This window comes from Populus trichocarpa, chromosome 1, assembly GCF_000002775.5.
Source record: "Populus trichocarpa isolate Nisqually-1 chromosome 1, P.trichocarpa_v4.1, whole genome shotgun sequence".
NCBI classification, from domain to species: domain Eukaryota; kingdom Viridiplantae; phylum Streptophyta; class Magnoliopsida; order Malpighiales; family Salicaceae; genus Populus; species Populus trichocarpa.
The window spans coordinates 38340968-38363827 of record NC_037285.2 but is presented as its reverse complement, the minus strand read 5'-3'; the positions used below and the strand labels follow the sequence as shown (position 1 = coordinate 38363827).

At 32.7% G+C, this 22860-nt stretch overlaps 2 protein-coding genes across 2 annotated transcripts; both read right to left on the bottom strand.

Annotated features, from left to right (window-relative positions):
- Positions 1-780: 780 nt before the first annotated feature.
- Positions 781-9634, bottom strand: LOC18095375 (DEK domain-containing chromatin-associated protein 3). Its single transcript, XM_024605332.2, has 12 exons — positions 9460-9634; positions 8021-8677; positions 7896-7929; positions 6560-6639; positions 6304-6363; positions 6015-6125; positions 5394-5474; positions 5207-5284; positions 4358-4859; positions 3207-3325; positions 1735-1765; positions 781-1264 (listed from the first exon to the last, which is right to left on the bottom strand). Exons 2-12 carry the CDS (start codon positions 8651-8653, stop codon positions 1104-1106), a joined length of 1890 nt encoding a protein of 629 aa, XP_024461100.1. The 5' UTR covers positions 8654-8677; positions 9460-9634; the 3' UTR covers positions 781-1103.
- Positions 9635-19919: 10285 nt separating this feature from the next.
- On the bottom strand, positions 19920-22016 carry LOC7485111 (uncharacterized). Its single transcript, XM_002298828.4, has 3 exons — positions 21750-22016; positions 20547-20647; positions 19920-20402 (listed from the first exon to the last, which is right to left on the bottom strand). Exons 1-3 carry the CDS (start codon positions 21811-21813, stop codon positions 20124-20126), a joined length of 444 nt encoding a protein of 147 aa, XP_002298864.2. The 5' UTR covers positions 21814-22016; the 3' UTR covers positions 19920-20123.
- Between the last annotated feature and the right edge of the window lie 844 nt (positions 22017-22860).

Genomic DNA, 22860 nt, shown 5'->3' with positions numbered 1-22860 from the left:
ATGGAAAATAAATCACAACAAATCATAAAATTTAATTTCTAAAATCATATTAAAAAATATAAAATTATAGAAATGGACATAGATTTAGAAAAGCAAAAAAAAACAAAAAACAAAAAAAAAACTGTAAAACTGTCTCGTGAGGGGATGCACAGCATCATCATCCCTTCTAGTTTTCTGTTAATTTGAAGATAAAAAGAGGAGAAAGAAATGATTGAAAAACAACGAGTTGCTGCCATAGTAAACTCATTAGCAACCTTCCATTTCCTAATTCCTTTTCATTCACACGGTTTAGGCATCTAGCAGAGGTTACAAGGGCAAATAGGTTTTGATTTACCATTCCATTTAGCAGAATTTGCATGCCACAAACGAAGCACGATCAACGACCATGGATTGGTAGCTCCAACAAGTCTCCAGGCCGCAGAAACCGACCATCAAACAGAGAATTCCCTCCTTCCTCAGCATCAAAAACCAAGATCATAAGCTAGCTAACTGTTCCGGTAAGATTTGTGAAATACACGATGCTTAATAAAGGCATCTGCCTTGGTTTTTAAGTGCCTTCCTTGTGTTCCATTTCCTTGTATCATGACCAAACGAACAAATATATGAATGGTACCAAAACAGACCTCTCAGTTCAGTTCAGTTCAGTTCAGTTCAATATATGAAACACATCAAAACACTATATATACATATTATCAACACACAAGGGCCCCAGAGGTTAAAAAACAAAGGAAGAGAAGCTAATCAGCTAGGCATAAAACAAATGGATTGAAGATTACACAGTTGAGAAATAATATCCTGTCACAACTGACCTCACATAATTTAGGTGTAATATCAAGTACAAGGGTAAGTTAATTTTAAGGAGGAGGAAAAACTACAATTTAAAGTTAATGTGTACATGGGAAGCCCAAGTCATACACCAAAGCATGACTTGTCTCACCTTCTCTGGTTTCTAGTAAATGCTTGTCTTCTTGCCAGCTAATTGAACACTAACAATGAACTACAGCTGGATATCCTAACAGAACAAACAGTGCATTTACGTTCGAGTGGAAATAAAAACATAGAAGACAAGGCTACACTATTTCCAGACAGTCATGTTACATGTTTCAGGCTTCAACCTCTTGACCAGTAGACTGGGTTTCATCTTTCTCAGCATCACCTTCTCCATCTTCCTCATCAGCATCATCCGCTAGTTTGGTGAGCTCATCTTGGATCATAAGCTTTATAGATGATTTTCTTGGTGTGAGATCAGTAGCAAATCGCCGGGCTGCAAATCGGCCAGATTACTTTCAGGTACCACGAATAAAATACAATATACAAACACGATCTCTCTAAATTAAAAAAAAAAAATCAAAATTTAAGACAAATGTTGCTATTTCGTTTGAAGGTCTGTCCATCTTAAGAAATCTCATAATTAAGGAAAAAACCTTGACTGACATACAGTCAATCAAGATGCAGATCTTTCTTACATATGGACCATAACAATCACTCTGCTTGTAGAGAATTGAGGTACAATTGTATATTATCCAGTCATTTTGTCGATCAATTTTAGGTTGAAGTAGGCATGGTTGGTCACAACTAGAGAATCAGGAGTATGGTCATCTTGTTTATTTACTTGAAACATAGATGGCCTGCACTTTACAGGCCATGCCAGTTTGTCACATGAATGTTTGTCAAGGTATTTTCCCAGATAAGAACCACACTTTTCTCTAACCAACTATGGTAAAAAATATATACCAAGTAGCTTTAGAATGTCGGTGAAAGTTGCCTGCAAATAAAAAATTAAAGATTAGTCAAGTACAAATTATTAGATACTAAAATAAAGAGATGAAGAAAATGACATTATAATTCAATCAGATTTCTTTGAAGAAAATGATAGTCACCAAGTTTGATCGCTAAGAACAAATACAATAGCTAGATTCTTTCTTTTAAACAATTTAGCAATTTTTCAAAGCAACAGAACATAATCAGTCACTGCTCCATTTTACCAGCCTTAATTGATCTAAATGATTTGCAGATTCTTGAAGTGCCAGATTTAAAATTACAGGTAAAAAATTGTACAATTTCAAGAGACTGCAAACACATGGAACTTATGTAATTGATGATGCTAAAGAAAAAGCCGAATGGGAAACACAGACATAATTTATCATTTTATCATCATAAGAAATGATCAAATAATTCCATTCTAAGGACCTTGGGGGTAATTTAGGAGCTGCTTACAACACCTTTTTTTAAGTGATTATGTAAAAGTAGGGCCATAAAATCATCATGGCAATCTAGGTTGTCAAAATTGTTTTTTTCACTTGGATTGTTTTAGGTCTGAATGACTAGGATAGTAAAACTGATCGTGAAAATGCAAGAGTTTACCTACTACATAAAGGCCTAATAATAATAAATGCAAAAATAAACACAAAAGCTCTCAACAAATTTTGACTACATGGTTACCAAAGAAATGCTTAATACTTGGTTAAATCCAAAGTTCATACAGACTATTAATTTTTTGATGAACATAGAATCTGTCCTGAAAAGAAAGAACCGCCAAAGTTCGACGCAGATAAGTGATTAACTCATGCATCATGTTTCATTCAATAAATAATTAACAGCAGCACTTACATGACCCGGGGAGAAAAAAATATTAAGTATTTTACAAAGTCGAGATTTTACCATAAACAACGTACTCATTAAACCCAAGGAAAAAAACAGAAGATTATATGTATTTCTTAAGTTAAGCATAGGAGCAAATGATTAGTACCCTTTCCTTTCATATATATCTTAGGAGCATGAGTGTTAAAGATAAGGATGACAAAAAGGGTCTTGCCTGAGAAAAAAGGTTGCCATCCATGTGGGATTATATATGTGGCCATTAAAACAGTGCAGAGTAGGCAAACAGATATGTGCAGGCTTTAAAAAGTTGCTCAATCACCATGGAAATGGGCTAAAAAGGAACTCATTAAAACCAGCCTATAACTCATTGAGCTCAACGAGTTAGCAAGCAACTCACAAACGATTTTGCTCATGGCTGATTTTTAGCCAAGTTAGCTCTTTTTTTTGGTGTTTGATGCATTAATACATACACTTTCATGATTTGGAACATGGTTTTAACAACCATGATGGCAATGACATGTATCCAGCATGCTGCATTTATGGCCTCCTTTCTAACAGTTTATTAGCCTATTACCACCAAAGGCAGCAATGATGACAGATCTTACCGTATTGAAATCAACCTCCTTCAGAATTTTGCATATTGCATCTCTAAGCTCATCATCACTTGGCGTCAATTTGTCCTCTTTAACTCTAGCCTTTTCCCTCTCTTTTCCACCTTTTTTACCTTAAAGTCAAGAAAAAAAATAATATGTCAACGAAAAGGAAAACAATAGAATTCCGTTTCAATTTCACAATAATACAATAGTCATGATTAAATTCAAAGAAACTTCTATGATGAATTCAAATAGTGAATTATAGCATTTTTAGATGTTATCATCTTCTGACCAAATAAACAATAACAATACATTTCCAAATGAGAAGAATTGACTAACAAAATCACGGTTCTAAAAAAGGCCATTACATTATGTAATAGCCTTTATTTAATGGATTTTTTACAATCTATTACCCTAGCCATTTCACAAGAACAACAGCATCAAGGCCACTATTTTCTGCCTATTATTTCCATTTTCACATGTTTCCTTACCTATTATTTTCATTTATTTGATCTTTTCATCTTTCACAACTTTTCTACTTAGCCACAACAAATTCTTAAAAAACACATAATTGGACCAAAATTAAATGTAAAATTTTCATTGCTTTTTCTGAAAGTGAATATCTAACTTTAAGTTTGGATGGTAGATGTAATATCACAACTCTTTTACATTACTTACAAAAAATTGTTGATATTTAACTTGCAAATATTTAGTAATTACAACATTTTATGGTATTGATTTATTAGATTACTGCAGATCTAAGTGGCTTTGATATTATTTTTAAATGATTATCAAAACTTTTGGTTAGTATCTTATGTTTTACTAATATATTGAGATTTTTATTAACTTGAACGTTGATTTATTTTTATTTTTTTGGGTTTTTGTTACCCTTGTATCAGACAAGGATCTTGTTATGACTAAACTAATTTTTTAAATTATATGGAGATGAATATTCTGCACAACTTTAAGTTGTGATGTATTATTTTACTATGATAATAAGCAAGTGAGAACCATTAGAAGTGTTGTTATTGAGCTTGTTTAGTAAAATCATAAAATTTTTCTAAGAGTTGCTAAAAGATTTGCAACAGTTACAGCTGCATCCATTATTTTATGCCTGCGATACCTCAATTTAAAACCATGGACCAAACAGAAAACAAAGTTACCCATTTTCTCCTTGGAGGCAGATTTCTTTGGAGTCAAGGGCTTCTCCTTTGATACTTTTTCAGTTTTCTTCTTACTTGAGGAAACCTTTGGACTTGCATCACTATCCTCATCAGAATGAGGGTGCTTTGATGAGGATTTTTTAGGTGTTCTTTTCACTGGTGGACTGGACTTACCAGACACTGAGATTCTGGTTTTAGCTTTTCCAGAAGATGCTTTTTTTCTAGATGATGCAGCTGACCTCTTTTTGCGTTTTCCAGTGTCTTCTTCGGATTCTTCTTCAGATTCTTTTTTCTCCTCGCTTTCAGAATGTTCAGAGATTTCAGCATCAGATTTATCTAAAGCACCATTTTCATTTTCCTCTTCTACGTTTTCTTGTTCCTGTTCTTCTTCTTCTTCTTCTTCTTCATCTTCCTCATCTTTCTCTTCTTCTGACTCGTCTTCTGTGTCTGCTGTACTCTTTTTATCTCTTCTCTTTGAATCATCATCAGCTTTTCCTCGACTCTGCAAAACAACCCAAATCCTTTTAAAAGGGGAATAATGCAAACACTCTAGATGCACAAAGGGAGAGACTGTTGTAAAATCCTGTGACCTATCAGATTCTTCTAAAGCAGTAGAATTGCACAAACAGCAAACATGTACTGTTATTAATCTAGCTTTCAACAGCTTTTCAGCAGAAGGCTATCACAAGCAGAACATACAAAATTCACATCAGGTTTTTATCCAAAAGGCTAATAATATGCAATGGTATCATAGAATATGCGACATGACACCAAATTTTATGGAGCATCTTTATGTGTATAACATTGAATCAAAAAACATGATTATGATGTTAACAAAAGAAATTATACCTTAGCTGAACGTTTTGATGGTGTGCTCCCAAAGGATGAACTTTTGGCCACTCTCTTGCGCTTTTTGCTTGTTTTTTCCTAAGGGACAAATCCAAATGAACATCAAAACTCAAATAGATGCCAAAGCAAATGAGTTTAATTTGCAACATCTAAACTTCATAGGAATGGAGGATAAAAGTCCACAAACCTTCTCTTTTTCAGCAAATAACTCAGTGGTTGTCGCACAGGGAGCCACCAAAAAGTCTATCAGCTTCATAACAATATCTTCCTGTGTTTACAATTTAAGACCATTGTAGTAGCATATTTAACTGAACTTCACAGAAAAAAGCGTGCCCTGACATTTAGGGATAGGCCTCCTGTGCAAGAGAGAAACTACAGTGGTGTTTGTGCAATCAACACCAATGCATCCCACAAGCAGTAGGATTGTAGGTTCACCCATAATGCTAGATTGTTTATGTGCGTGCTCATGTGCACAGAGACAGAAGCAGTGTTGATTAAAAAACCTAGACCTCACTGGGCTAAACCATGATTTTCTAATTAATGAGAATTACAAAGTTAATCAGATTACATATTAACAAAAATATACAATTAACAAAGTTAGAAATAACTTGGATAAATCCCTTCCCCTTGTACAGCATCAAGGAAGCAGTTTAAACCTCTGAATTAACTGATTTCCTCACAAATTCTGGATAACTATAACAGGAAAATAATTTTCACAGCTAGAGAGAAGATCAGAAAACATAGTGCAAAACTCAATCCTTGGAACACGAGCTGAAACCTAACACACAAAATTAGTTGATCAACTCACCTTCTTTGTAGTAGCCTTGGTAATTGGTATGTCAAGAAAATCGCAAAATTCCAACAACTTCTCTTTATTGCACTTGTCAAATTTTTCTTTCACTTTACTCTTTTGTTTCTCCTGTAATAATTATAGAAGAAAATAATGATAATTGTTTCAAAAGACTAACTTTGTACATGAAACCAAACAATAAATGACAGATAAAAACTAATTGAAACCTTCTTAACATTCTTAATCTAAAATTAGTACTTGTAGAAATAACAAAAACTCATCTTCATCACAAAATGATCTTTCTCACCTCATTTTGATGCCACACAAAACCAGAGAACCGGGATATGTTACTCTTGATCTGCAATGCCTGCAAAAGCAAGGAACTGAAATTGCATAAAGCAAAGATTGGATTACAATAAACCCCGGTCGTTCCATCTCACAAACAATGAAGATCAACCAAGTTTATATTTGTGTTCAGCATCCTCAATATCAATTACAAGAGACAACGTGAGAAAGACAATAACATAACAAGAGCAAATAAAAAGTAAACAGAAACTGATTACCTTTCCTCTCCTTCCAAAAAGAATTGTGTGAAGCAGTTTTAATGTATCATCAATCTTCCTTCTTGATAACTTGAACGCCACTGTAGACAAAACATTTTCAGAGGTCATTTACATCACCCATAGCTCTGCATGGATATGTTCAATACAGCCATTATAAAAAGGAAGATCCTTGAACAAGATACTCTCTTCTTCATCAACCATCCTCGAAGACATGGTAGCAACTATTTCAAAAAAGACAAAATCGATACATGCAGAAAGGAAAAGGAGTACCACAAAACTCACAAGGCTAAACCAAGAGGGAGGGTGAATGAGAAAGTACAAGATGACAAAAGAATGTACTAAATAGATGAATTTCCTTATTCTTCAACCATCCTAAAAAAAAATGCCGGGCTGCAACTTTTGGTGAACTGGATCGTGAACGCACCACATTCTGGATCATATGATCCAGAACGTCATGCATGGGGGAGAGTAGCTTTCCAATTAACTCTGGTTTGGTCATTTAAAGTGCATATATTACAAGACAGCATAACAACTATCCAGAGTTTTTCACAAGCACAAAAACCAACAATTTATTACATAATCGAACTAACTATTTATTTCTTCAACCATCTTTAAAAAAACTATACCTGCAAATCAATTTCTAGCTAATAATACAGGAGCAATAATGAAAATTGGAGAAATCATACAATCATCTTACAACCCTCTAAAAGGAAGATCAATAAGAAACCAGGACAACTAGACACAGTAATTTAGACTACATACATCAATTAAAGTGTCCATAACAAGCGTATAGACGACAACAAAAATAAAACAAGCACTTCTGACTTCTGAATATTACAAAGGAAAGGCCAGCAGTCCAAATAGGATGAACACCATATTAAAAGAAATTAGATATGCTAGGTGCAATATAATCAATATTGCACAGTAAATACTTTCAAGATCCGTTTTCATTTGATCTATTTGTTGGCAAGAACCTCAAGATTTGGAAAAAGAAGACCTTTTAAAAGCTTTATCCCAGTGAAGTCCACGAACACTTGAAACTGTTCTGAACTACACTTACAAGAAACACAGAATGTGATGCCACATCAATTCTTCAATTGAATTGCTTCTAACACCGGTAAAAAAATCCTGAATTATGGGAGCAGTAATGAAATTTCCATACTTTAACCCCCCAGTCCTGCCACCCGTGCATTATATATAATCAATGAGCTCTATAATTTACATATAGCTGCCGCAACAACAAAAGGAGCACAGGCAAAAGCAAAACAATAGCCTGACAGCATCAAAATTGATATTCAAGAGAGATAGGGATAGAAAATTAAAAGATGAACCATACCATTAGGTATATCTTTCAGCGGGATGCCTTGGCCCTGCATTTTTCAGCATAAACCAAGAATAATTTAAATCACCACATGACATACAAAACAAGATTTACACACTGAAAATGGAGTAAAAAAACACCTTTTCAATCTGGAATTCTTTGACAGCATCTTTGTCAATAGTTGCCACCAGCCTTTCAACAGATTTGCGTTCACGCTGTGGCCTATCGAAAGCAGGGGTCCTCGGCTCTGGCTCCTTCTTTTCTTCCACTACCTTCTTCTTCTTTTCAGCTTTCCTCCCATCACTCTTCCCTTTCCCACGTTGCTTTGACCGTTTCCCTTCCTCCAACTTTTTTTCTTCCTCCTTGGATCTTTCAACCATCTCCTCCACCTCTTCTTCGGTTTTTTCCTCCTCCACCTCTTCTTCCTCATTGGATCCATCAACCTTCTCCTCCACATCTTCTTTGGTTTCCTTCTCCTTTTCTTTCATCTCTTCATCTACTATGGGTTCAGTTTCTTCTTCCATTGCTTCAGTTCTTCCTTCTTCCTTATCTTCTTTCTCTTTGCTTTCCTTTTCTTCAGTCACCTTGGGGCCTTCATCCATCTTATCTGTCTCAGCGTTCTCGCTATCATTTTGTTCTTCTTCCATTTCTTTTACTCCATTATTTTCCTCTCTTTTTTCCGTCATAACTTCATTGGACTTCTCTTTCTCAGGTGCACTAGTCCCATTTGCTGCTACCTCTGGAACTTTGGTCTCATTTTCTTCCTTGCCCATTTGTTTTGCTTGGACAACAAAAGGCTGTATTCAGGGAAAAAAGAAAATCACATTCAATTAGAAGAAGGTCACAATTAACAAGTAACACGTGAAGAAAACCAAAAAAAAAACAAGTTCATATGCACATAGGGGATCTTGAAACATGAATCATCATGTAGCCCAATGGTTAAACTCCCATTTTAAAAAAAAGTACACAAAATGCTCAAATTGAAAGAATAAAAGCTACTTTCCTCCAGAGGAAAAACAAGCCAGGGGATTGCGGAAGTACTAAACTTCACACAATTTAGAGAAAACCCGAAACACAAGATTTACAACAAAAAAAAATCGTAAGTTTGCTTGCACAAAAACCACAGGAAACCTAAAGAAAAAAATAGATAAAAAATCAGATCTCTAAATCTACTCGTCGTATCGTTTTTTTACAAGGAAGTTTAAATTGAGCCAAAGTTACTTTCTTAAGCTCAATTAAGCAAAAATAAATAAATCCAAAACTCAAGCTCCCAAGTGAGCCTAGTCTTAAAAATAAAAATAAAAAAACCTAAATTAAAACATCAAGAATTTCCCATAATTTCCAGCACTTTCACAGCAACCAAACGCAACATGCAAAGTTAATTGCATGCCAGGACAAAACCCAAAAATCAAGAGTGAAATTTCACCAAAACAAACACTAAAAAAAAGAAAAAAACTAAACAGCACTAAAAACGCACACTCATACAACAACAAACAACAAATTGAACCACAATTCTACATAAAAAACATGAAATTGAAGCATAATTAAGACAAAAAGAGCTATCAAAATAGAAACTTACTCTAATATGTTGATTTGATACTGAGCTTAAAGAAGAAGCACTAAACTCCACTCTCTGACTTTGTGAACATAATTTCTTTTTTCTTTTTTCTTTTTTCTTTTTTCTTTTTTGAGCTTCGATTTCCTAGTTATGAGGTGGGTGTCTATTTTTATAGTTCGGACTCGAAATCCGGATTTAAAATGCAGTTGAACGCCACCTAGGATGAAACTGCAGATGTGGGGAGACTGGGGAATTGATGGACGACTCTGATTCTTTTATTTCAGTATCTGGTATTTTAACGGTCCTGATTTTATATTCGCCCTCTCAGGATTGGCGTATTGTGTTGGTGGGGTCCAAGCATAAAACACTATGGGCAAAAGAAAAGCGCATTTGTCTTCGAGTGACAGTGACAAGTACTCACACTCTCCTGTAGAGGCTACATGGAGTCGTAACACTACGCCACCTCCTATATCCATTTTGTTTAATCTTCACCTGCACTACGTCGATTTAAATTAATTCTTAACGTAATATTAACATCATAATAACTTTTTTAATTGAAAAATAAAAGGATATTGTTTATATTTCACAAAATAAATTTAAAAATATATAAACCAATAATCAAGAAAAAATATTATTCCTGGTTATTAAATAATAACTAAAAAAGTAATGTTTTTTATACAAAGAAAAAAAAATAGTTGTATTTAATCTGGCTATCCTTTTTATTTTACAAATTTATATTTATTTTATTTTAAATATTATTTTTCAATGTGGTAGCTGACTTCTTGTCCTTTACAATATTTTTCGATAATCAAAATTAGAGTCCAAGTTTTAAGATCTCAAAAATCCACTTTCAACTTGTTTTTAACTCCAAAATAATCTTTAATCTCTCTAAGAACTAAAATTAATATAAATCCAATAAAACTTTAAGGATCCATCTGTTTTTCCCGGCATGGTTTGAGGGTAACATCACATCCATTGAACTCCCCTTCAAAAGATAAATCTATTAATATCATGAACAGTTTTTTTGGTGGCTAAAATATCGATGTTCAACCACTTTCTCTTTTCTCATACAATATTGAGAGATGAAAATGTAAAAATAAAAAATAAAATTTGAGATCAAAATATAAACCGATCGTATAATAATAACCAAACAATAGCTAAACTGAAATTTAAGAGCAAATTTAAGCTTTTCATGCCAACACCAAATGAGATATTATTCACCACGAAATTATTTCTTGACACTTTGTATATGTGATAGAATGCAAATTAAAAGAAGTAGTAAGGTATAAAATCATGTTAATGTAATCTAAAAGGATTAAATTGCAAATAAAAAGCCTGATGATCCAAATGAAAAAAAAATCATTCACATAAATAGTGTCATCACCCCCATATATTTTAGTATTTTTGGCAATATTATTGCTTTGATTTATTATGTTTTTTAATTTTTTTTTAGTTTAATAAGTTTTTTGGTAAAACAAATAACAAAACTATAATTAGATATATGGCATGCTTGTAAGTTGACACATGTTTAAAATTAATTTAGAGTTATAATTTTATTTAGAAACAAAAACAATTATAAATAAATAAATAAATAAATAAAATTTTAATAAGAATTATAAATAAATAATTTCTTTAGAAAATTATAATTAAATAAAAAATATAAAAATTATTTTAAGAAATTTTAAAATATTATATAGTTAAATAAATAAAAATTATGTAAAATTATTATTTTATTGAGAAATATGAATAAGAAATTGATTCTTTTATTTAAATTTTAAAATTTTAAGTTTTTTTTTATTTTTGTATAACTCATTATTTTACTGGAAAAAAAAAAAGCATGCCATGCCACTTATTCTAAACTAACCATGGTTTATTTTTTACTAAATCAATAGACATGTTAAGTAAAGAAAGCATAGTTGAAAGATATAATAATAAAAGTGTTATGACCTAGGAGCCAATATATTAGCTTGTAGGTGTAAATGTAGTAGAATTATTTAATGAAATTGCTACGTCATTCTTTAATCTTGTAAGCTTATTATAATTAATATATTTCATACATTATGGATAACATTATTAAATGTCCTTAATTATAGCATTGTTGAGACTAGACATCAACATAAACAATAAAGTTGTTATGCTTTAGATAGTAAAAGACTAGGTTAAGGCCTAGTTATTAAACCTGGCTTGAGGGATGACTCGGCCAAGGGGCGGGGTCCCGGGTTTCATGGGCCAACCCGGGTCAACTCGGGTCAACCCGGAAAAATTAAAAAAAATTAAAATTTTAATATTTATATGAAAAAATTAAGAAAAAAATCCATGTAAATATAGGCTATACATATTGTAAATAATGAAGTTTAAAAGAATATTTTTAAAAAAATATTTATTCCACATTAAAAAGATATTATGTTAAGCTTTTAAGTTAAAGTATTTAAACCAAAAAAGTTTATTATCCCACATTAAAAAAACATAGTTTTTTTCTTGTGAACATAGAGTATATATACTAATGGGTTTCAAATCCCACATTGAAAAAAGATAACTTTTTTCTTGAGAACATAGAGTATATATACTAATGAGTTTCAAATCCCACATTGAAAAAACATAGTTTTTTTTCTTGGGAACATAGAGTATATATACTAATGGGTTTCCAATTCCACATTGAAAAAAAACAACTTTTTTCTTGGGAATATAGAGTATATATACTAACTTCCAATCCCACATTGAAAAAACATTGTTTTTTTCTTGTGAACATGGAGTATATATACTAATGGGTTGATACTATGTTATCCTTTCAAGTTGAAATATTTAAACCAAAATTTTTTTATCCCACATTGAAAAAACATAATTTTTTTCTTGAGAACATAGAGTATATATACTAATGGATTTCAAATCCCACATTTGAAAAAAAAAAAAAACACACCGGGTCTTGGTCGGGTCTCGCCTGAATCACGGGTTGACCCGCCGAGTCGATCGGGTTTGACCGGGTCGTTACACTGACTGGTTTTTTGACAAACCTGGACCGGTCCAGCCCCCAGGTCGACCGGGTCCCGGGTCGACCTGCCGGGCCGGGCCGGGTTTAATAACTATTATGGGTTAAGGAGAGGTGAAGCTCTGAGTTGGCAATGGAGCAAGGAGTTAAAGATTTGTAATCAAGAAAGAAGATGGAGATTCCGAAGGATGGATTCAACCTAATAAGAGCTCTTAACAAGGTAGTCGAGTACATGAAATTCCCTAGGTTTGGCCTACTAATTTCCTTTATGTTTTGAGGATTTTAGTGCTAAAATTGTTCATGATCAAACTTGAAAACCTAGTTTGTATGTGTTGATTAGTTTATGATTATGCATGCTAAATGATTAGCTAAATAGTGTAATAAAATTATATTTGAATGCTAGTTAAACAATATTAAGCTCATTTACAATTCATTAAGGTTTACAAAATATAAGTAATTGCTCGTCATTAACTTGTTGAGATAATTCAAGTTCACAACTACATTAAATATACGAGTAGTACTAGATATTATATATCATTTAATGGATCGAGTTTAAATAGATTGTTGGGCTTATTAAGATAACTCCTAGCTCAACAATGCTGCATGTAAAGGTTAAGAGATACATGAGATGTATATAATAAGTGTTGCCTCCCTAACTAATATAGGAGTTAGATGAGATGCAATTGCAAGTTAGTTTCTATGTAATCAAATAAAATTTAATTCATTGAAATAACTTCTAATTTAATCAAATTAGATGGAGTCCTAGCCCATTAAAGAATCTTTTAATGAGATTTTCCCCCTTTTTTTATATATAATTGAAGATTATTAATTTAGCCAAATTGGTAGGAGTCAAACCTTTAAACAAAAAGGTAATAGGTATTTTGATTAAATAATAAAAAATCTAAAACAAAAAGCAAAAAGATTTTGGCCATTTATACATTTTTTTTATTTGTTGTTTTGCCCTTTTAATAAAACCAATGGTCATTATCATATTGATCAAGGGTATAATTATCTTTTCTATTTTTTTAAGTATAGTGGAATTACTAGTTTACCCTTAAAAGCAAAACTCTTAAGACTTTCATGTAGAGGCTTTTTCATCATTTCACTTTTTTAAACACAATAAAATGACTCAATTAACTTTATAAGCAAAATTTTAAAGCTTGTATTTAGGGGTTTTTTTTATTTTTTTCAACTTGGTTTTTTGTTCGTATCAAGTTGGTTAAAGGCAATTTGACTTTTTAATAAACATAAAATAATATTAAAATGAAAAAGTTGTTAGTGCATGTAACATATGTGCCAACATATTAGAGGCACCGACAATCTTTTAGCAGTGCATGTGGCTCTTCTTAATGATAAAAAAACATCATTTTACTGTGTTGCTAGAGTGGCTTTTTTTTCCTCTTTTCTCTATCCTCTCCTTGAAGATCACTTTGGTCATCCATGATTTCAGAGTTATCCTTTTATTTATTGATATTTCAAAGTCGGTCCTTATTCTTTATATTTCTTATCTTTGTTTTTTGCTCTTTTGTAAAAGTTTTATTTGTTCTTAATTTATCCTTCAATCTCAATTTGTGATATATTATTTTTTTTCCAATTTGGTCCTTATTCTGATATATTATAATTTCTTTTATTGAACTTTTTGTATAATTTTTATTTGTTTTCAATTTTATCATTCAATCCAAATTTATAATACATTATTGTTTCTAATTTGGTCCTTATTAATTTTGTTTTTTGTCCTTATGTTAAAGTGATTTTTCTTTTCAATTTCACCATTCAATCAAAAATTCATAGTTGTCTTTTAATTTATTTTTTATTTCAATTTTGATCATCAATCCTTTTGTATAATTGATCCCCCCCTGATTTTATCTTTTAACATTTGATTTGGTTGGGGATTAGACTTTATTCCATATATGGTGCTTTAAGTCTAATGAGTTAATGTGGGTTAGCATCTATGTTTTATTTATTTATTATCTTTTCTGATTTCATCACTCAACATTGTTATTTTTAAATGAGCTTTATGATTTTCTTCAATTTATCTCTATTGGGTCATCTTGATCTCATGACCTAAGCTGCAAGTTTGATTAGCTAACCTGAGTTGACTTGCCTTTTATTACTTAGGTTACATGTCTGTCATGTTAACTCAGGTTGACTCGAGCTGGTTTTTTTTTTTTGTCCTTTTTTTTTTACTCAATCTCATCTTTTCATATTTAATTAATTGAACTATATTGTTTTTCCCCCTTTTACCCAATTTAACTTGGGTTGCTAGTTTTTTTATTTAATTAAAATAAAACCAACTTATTTGACACATTCAGTTTATAAATCGAATCACATATTTTTCTTCTTTCTTCAAAATGCTCTTGCAGAACTTAAACATTAATTTTTATGAAAAAAATAATATGGCCCCATGGCATAACGCATACCCACATCTAGTATTATTCCAATTACACTTTTAATTTCACTTATGTAATTGAAAAATGACGAAGAACCTACCCCCATGACACATCCTAGAGAAGGATAATTGACACATCATGCTCTTCATTTTAGTATAAATACCCAAATTTATTATGAAATAATCTTTCATGAGGTGTTTATTTTTTCACTATTTAATATTATGTGCACTTAAATATTTTTAGATGGGAATTTAGCAATAAAATATTTTAGGATGATGAAAATTATTTTTTAATGTAAAATTAAATCCTATAAAGACTTGCTTACATAAAGATATAAGCTTGAGAATCTTCAAGTCAGGTTTGTATCCAAGGAGTCCATATCATTAATTTGATGTAGAAAAATTTGTGCAGCGATAATACTTTGACATACACATTAAATGCAATAGTATGTTGTTATCATCAAAATAAATAATTTATAGGTGATTAAGGACCTTTGAGCTAACATTAATTGTTCCAACTTCCTTGGTTGCGAGTGAAATGTGAGAATTGTTCTCAAACATAAAGATATCTTTTATTCAATAGAGTAAACTAGATGGGTGACTCACACTTAATTTTTTCCTAACATTAAAAAATAATACCAAGGTGATGATAATGTTTTTAAAAGAGCAAGAAACATTTTGGGACCAAATTCATTTATTAGAACAAGAACAATAATCACAATTAATTTAATAATATGTTTATAAAAAAAAGCCAACAATGATTAAAAAAAAGATATTGACTAATAGAAAAAAAATGAACGCTTGTCAATATTATGAAAAAAATACCTTCTAAATATTCTTAAAAGGTCTCAACGATCTTATTTGACAACAAAAAAATAAAACTAAATTACTAGCAAATCAAATGCTGAAGGATAAATTAAAAAAAATCAATTTTTTTTTTAAAAAAACCTAACTCAAGTCAGCATGCCAAATTCATGCCTTAATCATGAGATTTAGAAAACCTCCTACAAAAATATTGAATAAAATAATGGAGATCAACTCTCAAACATACTAAATGATGAAAAGCAAAACTGAAAAACAATCAATTTAAAAAATGCCAAAACAAATCCAAGCTAACCTAGGTTAATTTGACTCATGTATGACTTAGGATATGAGATTAAGATAACCTCATTGAAAGAAAAGCTAAAACAATCATGAAGCTCAAGACCCAATAACCTAATATTGAATTACGAAATTGAAAAACAAAATTTTAAAAAATAACTGAAATAAAAAGACCAAAATCAAATGAGGCTAATTTTTAAAACTCGTGATCCAAGTTATGAAACCAAAATTAACCTATAAAAGGCAAGCATAAAAAATCACGAAGCAAAATTCTAAATCATCCAAAATTAAAAAAAAAACAAAACAAATAGTAATAAAAAGTATGACGATCAAATCTGGTATAAAAAATAAATGAAATAAAATAAGAAGGGATGAAATTAAAAAATAAAATAAATCAAGAAAATGATTGAAAGAACATAAAAAGAAGGATCGAATTGGATAAAAACAAAATTAAATAAAATTAAATATTGAGGGACGAAATTAAAAAACAAAATCAACTTTCAAATGCATAAAAAGTAAAACAAATAGCAATAAAAAAATATGACTAAAATTGATATAAATACAAACTAACAAGACACATTTGATATTTTTAAAAGGCATGCACATAACCCAAGGGGATGAGAGAAAAAAAAAGAAGAAAAGAAAAAGTTCAACATAGCCTAAGTACCACACCATCATGTACACGCGCCTTACCATCAGGAAGAAAATGTCAGGACGCTTCCAACATTATTGTAGAAGGCGGTTTTTGGTCATTCAAAGATGTCTTACACGTCGCTCGAGGAACATAAACGTCTCCCAGCAGTAAACATTTGTGTTGCATTTGCCAACAACTTTTAGTTTTTAAATATTATTTTATATTATTAAAATATTAAATTACCTCCTCAGTCAACTTAATTATTGTCGCTATCCAATTTCTGACCTAATTATTAATATACTTTCGAAAAAAAACCAAAAATAGCAAGAAAACAACAAAAATCCAAAAAATATATTTTGGACGCTTTTGTGTCACTTGTAATGTCTTTTTTCTATGCGTTCAGTTGTTAACGCACCTTTTAAGTCGACATTAAAATTACTCTTTTCCAAAAAAGATTCTAAATAAAAAAAAAATCAAAATTTTCAAGAAAGCAAATATGAAAAGAAAGAAGTTGAAGCATGAATTTGTTTTGGTAGGTTGCTTGTTTACCAAGTTTACTTGGAGTAGGCAATTAAAAATATATAAAAAAAAACAAATCACGTGGTTACGCAAGCAAGAGGGGGCAGAAATTTAGAGAAGAAAAGAGAGGAAAGGGGAGAAATTTGAGGGGAGCATTAGCCACACACTCTACTAATCCAACACCCATATTTGGGCAAAAGAAAGGGATAAAAAAAGATCCCTCCGTCTCTTTTAAAGGGCTAAAACGAAGAACCCCGAGATCGGTTTTCTACATGGTTCATGGCAGGGTATTCACTGTGAGCTTTGTTATACTTCACCAGCTGACCTCACCATCTCCTCTCATCAAACCAGCCTTCTTCTAGCAGATCACTAGTTTCTGCTTCGTAATCAGCAACCAAGAGAAGAACAACAACACCAACAGCCCGATCGACATCTTTGCTAACCCTCCCCATGCTCTCACTCTCCTTTTGCCTCCATTCTCCATTTGCTAACGTCAAAGGACGAGAGAAGCAGCATAAATCTCCAGCATCAACAGCTCATGCTTCAGCCAAAAACAATGCCATAGCAATATCTACAACTCCTGCTTCAACCAAGGACAACACATATTAGCTGATTCAACCGTGAACTCCTCCTTCCAACGTACCACCAGCCAATCCAGTAGCAGTCCACCAGTTTCAGCCGCAGCAATTTCATCCACCATAGCAAGCTGTGACCGAGCTGTCATTGTAAATTTCATCCTCCACCGTGGTCCTCCAGTTCCAGCATTTCTTCTTCTCCTGTTCCAGCTGCTCAGCAACGTGAATGCCAGTGGCAACGTCCAGCCTCTCCATGCTGGTAGCTCCTCCACGCCAGCAACAACATAGCACCAATTAACAGTAACTTCTTGTAAGACCGCCCTCCTACAGCAGCAGCAAAGATGGTTCTTCCCAGTTATAGCAGCAGCAAAGCTTCATCATCCCAGGCGTAGCAACATCAGCTTGCTCCAGCAGTGGCGCAACAACTAGCACCGCGGCGTGCATCCTCTCTGAACAGCGGTGCCAGCCGCCAGCTCTTCCTCCACCAGCAAGCTATCACCCCCGGACCAGGTAACGGCTCCATTTCCTATTCTTTCTTTCTTTTTGAGCTTTGTTGCACGCAGGGATTAGAAGGGCATATGCTTCCTTTACAGCTAATCCTCTGACCAAAAAGGATTAGAAGGGCATATGCTTCCATTACAGTTAAACCAAACATTGGAAGCGCAGCTGCAAAAAGTTCCTTAATATATACTATGAAGGACGAGATGAAGGCTTTATAAGCCAAACCTTCAGGTATTAATTTATGTTATCGAGGTCAATCTTTCTATTTCTAAGTAAAATAACTAGGTATTTGATATTGGATGTGGATCCCATATTTGTTTAAATGTGTAGGTGCTTAAATATACTAGAAGACTAGGTTAAGAAAAGATGAAGCTCCGAGTTGGCGATGGAGCAAGATTTGTTGTAGTTGCTATTGGGATATGCATGTTGTCATTGGCTCTAGACTTAATTCTAGAATTAAATAATTATTATTATTATGTTCCAAAATTGATCAGAAAATTATTTTTAATTTTTTTATTAATTTAAACAACGATGGGTTAATTTGTTTTTAAATTAAAGAATAATTATTGTTCTTTTTCAAAACGAGTTATTTGATATAGTTAAGCTAAACTTGATAATGGATGACATGTTCTAGACTTAAAAACTCCTATATTTAACATAAAAAAAAACTCAGAGAAAGTAATCCTGATGAAACTTACCTTTGGGAGTGGGCTTTCTGATTTTAGGTCATACCCATAATTCGCTTAAGATATAATCCATCCTTAGAAAGTCAGAGGTTCTCCTGAACACTCCTCGCTGTTTGAACTCAAACGAGTGTCTATGTGGTCTGATAAACATGACCAATACAAACGTATTGGTTGGCAGCCAGGAAGATTAAGCTTCCCGACCATAGCTGTACGAAAGCATTTTTACCCTTAAATTCAAGCAAATAACCCCACAACATCTCAAATTCATGTTGCTCCATGGCAGTAGGCAACAAGGAAAAGAACCATATAAAAGCATTGTGCTGTGACTACCAGTCAGAGGAGGAAAAAACAAAATGAAGACTCGTATTAACTGAAGAGAATTGTTTCCTCATTCGCTTCAGTTTCTAGACAGCCTAAAAAATTGTTGGGAGATGGCAAAACATAAACAACCAGAAAGAAAACACACGGACACGACCAACCGGGGTTAGTTCAGAACTTAAAATGTTGTTTGTATCAGAGTAATGTTTTCCACAACCAGTCTGCTACACAATAAGCAAAGGATCGGCTATTTAATATTTATGATCGCTTAATGGATTGGAAGTTCAGGGCCTCCCAGGAGCAGGAGATGTGCAAAAGCTATGCAAAACTGAACTGGGCCAGTTGAACTTTTGGGATTTATGAAAGAAAAATCAGTAAAAGCACAAAAAACTGAAAAAGTACACAAGGTCATGACACTGCTTATCCAGGAATTGAATCTTGCCGGTTGAACTTAATGTATTCTCTGTTTTTGGCCTTTTTAGCTCTTCCACGAGCATGTATTCTCTGTTTCAAGTTACTTGGTTAGACTGCAACCCCCAGATACTTGCTCGAACAAAGTATAAGAACGAACTGTAACATCATGCTTCTATATTCATGTGCAATCTAGGACTACATAGCTAGATGATGTTGCATTCTCTTTAGCACAAGAGAGAGAGAGAGAGAGAGAGAGAGAGAATGAAAAGAAAAGTAATGATTGTTGCCTTTTTAGTTTGGCAAAACCAAGGTGTAAATAAAAATAAGAAAACTGAGCGCCTTAAAAAGCCTAAGCAGATTATCGTAAAAACTTCCATTCGAATAGCTGATTTTAATTGCCATGATGATATTCCTGCAATAGTATCAATGCCAAATAGTTCACACGAAGGATTACTGTCAGGTACATGATCTCAGGAAATTCAGATCTCCAAAGATGTAGAAAACTTGAAATAGATGTTGTGCCAACAACCAAGGTAAATATAGTAGACATCAACTAAACCACTCACTGGGGACACTTCTCAAACTGTGACTCATTGCAATGTGGATCTAGCCAATCACTGGGAGAACCCTTTGCAATATTTTCAGTCACTTTTCCAACACCCACTAGCTCTCTCAAGTTCTCCACCTTGTTCTCCCCCCCAGTTCTGCTAACCTTCTTATCAGCTTCCTTCAATTTGTGCTTGAACCGCTGTTTACGGCCAGAAGAGTTCAACTCTTGCTGCTTTGATTGTGAAGGCGGGGCCCCGTGAGGTCCCAGGTAAATGTTCTGATCTATCTTAGCCTGGGAAAAAGCAGGACAGGTCACACAACTAGAAAGCATTTTTACATCCAGAAATGCAAGATTTTAATCAGCAGGCAGATCAGATCTTCTGCAACCATGAATTTACTTTTCTTTCAAGTTTCAAGAGAGTGACGAAACATATACCTTTGGAGGTGGAGGTTTCAAGGTTTCAACTTCAGAAGCATCAGGTTTAGTTTGATATGTATCTTCTATTCCCAAGCTAGGAATCACAAATCCATCAGTGTCTAACACAAAATCAAAGTCCAAAAATTTTCATCACTAAAAGTATAACGAAAATTGTCAGAAATTGCACTACAATAAATTGGTCAACTACTTGTGATGAACAAAAGCATGTAAATAAGAATTGAAGAGAACAGCTGCCCTCCGAGTAACAAGCATGACCCATCCACCTCAACATTTTCTCTCTTTCACTCAAATGACTGATGACATGATGCAAACAAATGAAAGAGAACTTATTCAAGCAAAGGGTGAGTGATCGAGTAGTTCGGTCAAACCAAATGATGCCAACCCCAAATACTGGAATGGCCAAAGCACTAGATGCAATAACAATTGTGAGCTTGTGATAAATTATCACAAAGAATACCAAGTATCATAAAAGTGACATCGCATCCAAAGCAAAGATTATTGCATTAAAATCAGTGCACCAACAATCGTTACACACGAGACAGAGCACAGACGATGAATGCATCTACCATTATGGATGAAACAACTTTTACTCTAGCACTGTACCCTTATTGTGTCATGGAGTTATTTACAGATACTTGTTTCTTTCACATGGAAATACTAGAGAGAAACTGTTAGTATTTAATTTGACCATTCAATCATTAAATAGTTTAGGAATATTAAATTTTGGGTAATGATAAATCACAATAACAAATAGTAAGAATTTGTCAAGCCTAACCAAACACTTTAGGTGCAGCGGCGATGGCAGAGGATGAACTTGTTGATTTAGCTAGAAACACAATATCACCAGTTCAAATCTCCAAGAAACACAGAGTTACTCCAATTTGGATTGTAACCAAGATGAGCAAATCAGAACAAATTCTACGTAATGTGGCAAAAAACAAAAACAATAGCATGATCATAAACATAACCAAATTCCAATTTAAACCCCAGATTCAAAATTCAATAACAAATCGTCAAAACCTAAACACCAATCCACTCAAAAACTAAAATTCCAATTAGCATTACTCACAAACAGAAAACCCATTTCTTAAACAACCCTTTTATATCAATTATAACCTCAATTCAGAAAGTTAGACAAAGATTCAAACTTGCCAACTTTCTCGGGAAGCAAACAGAAACAACAAAGAGAGTGAGAAATACCCCACTCATCATCTTCTTGATGATCATCGATGGTAAGAGTGGTGTGATGCTGAGAGGGGTCCATGAGACACTGATGATCATGGATTTCAATGGCCACAGGGCGGTGAAGCCCAGATGAGATCGGAAGGCAGAGATTCACCAGCTCCTTAACCCCAACAAAAAACAACTCTTATTGTCGGAAGCAGATAGAGGTTTGATATTTTGATAATAAAACATAGCGTAGGAATCTTTCAATGTAGAAGGGTTTTAAATCATTTGTTGATTAATTACAACATGGGAAATTAATCAAGCCTACTAATTTTTAGTATTAAATCTTAAATTAAACCCTTACCCTAATTTAACCACGTCCATGGTATTGATTAATTAATTAATTATTTGAGATTAATTTTATTGTTAAAATTAAGAAAATAACTAAAAATGCCTAAAGAATTTAAGGATGACAATAGATGGAGTTTCTCCATTTTTATGTCTTTTGTATTACTCATCAGATAAATAATTTATATATCTATACACTATCCATCAAATTTTAAAAATTTATATGAATATTTATTATTCAACTATTATTTAATATTCAATAAGAAATAATATATATATATATATATAGGAGAGTTAAAAAATCAAAAAGTTAATTAGAATAAATAATTTATCAAAAATATTTTAGAATATAAGTCTAAAATAAAAATATCGAACCGAATCAAAAAAATAAAAAATCAAACTGAACCGAAACCAAACCCATTATAAAGTCCAAAAAACTCCCAAATAACAATATAATTTTTTGTTTTTAATATAAAATAACCGAACCACACTAAAACCGAACAGAACCAAAACTGGTTGGTTAGGTTTTGGTTTTTAATATAAAATAATTGAACCGAATCAAAACCGGTCGGTTTAAACCGGTTTCGATTTTATTTTTTGTATTTTATAAAATTTTGATTTGATTATTTTTATAAATAAAAATTAAACCGAACCGAAAATAATCACTTGTTTGTACTGTAAAGTTCCTAAGATGTCGAAGAAAAGTCTCAATATTTGGTTATGCTCACCTTTGCAAAATAAAAAAAAAATGATTTTTTTGCTTTGAAAAAATTGAAATTATAAGAACCAAAATTGA

What these genes read in the sequence shown, in the direction of transcription:
- LOC18095375 (XM_024605332.2), bottom strand. Translation starts at nt 8,653, where the DNA reads ATGGGCAAGGAAGAAAATGAGACCAAAGTTCCAGAGGTAGCAGCAAAT. An exon ending in TTGTGTGGCATCAAAATGAG is followed by an intron (nt 6,126 to 6,303) that starts GTGAGAAAGATC and finishes TAATTATTACAG; the next exon opens with GAGAAACAAAAGAGTAAAGT. An exon ending in TATTTGCTGAAAAAGAGAAG is followed by an intron (nt 5,285 to 5,393) that starts GTTTGTGGACTT and finishes TTTGTCCCTTAG; the next exon opens with GAAAAAACAAGCAAAAAGCG.
- LOC7485111 (XM_002298828.4), bottom strand. Translation starts at nt 21,813, where the DNA reads ATGGACCCCTCTCAGCATCACACCACTCTTACCATCGATGATCATCAA. An exon ending in TCAAGAAGATGATGAGTGGG is followed by an intron (nt 20,648 to 21,749) that starts GTATTTCTCACT and finishes ATTTTGTGTTAG; the next exon opens with ACACTGATGGATTTGTGATT. An exon ending in TGAAACCTCCACCTCCAAAG is followed by an intron (nt 20,403 to 20,546) that starts GTATATGTTTCG and finishes GCTTTTTCCCAG; the next exon opens with GCTAAGATAGATCAGAACAT.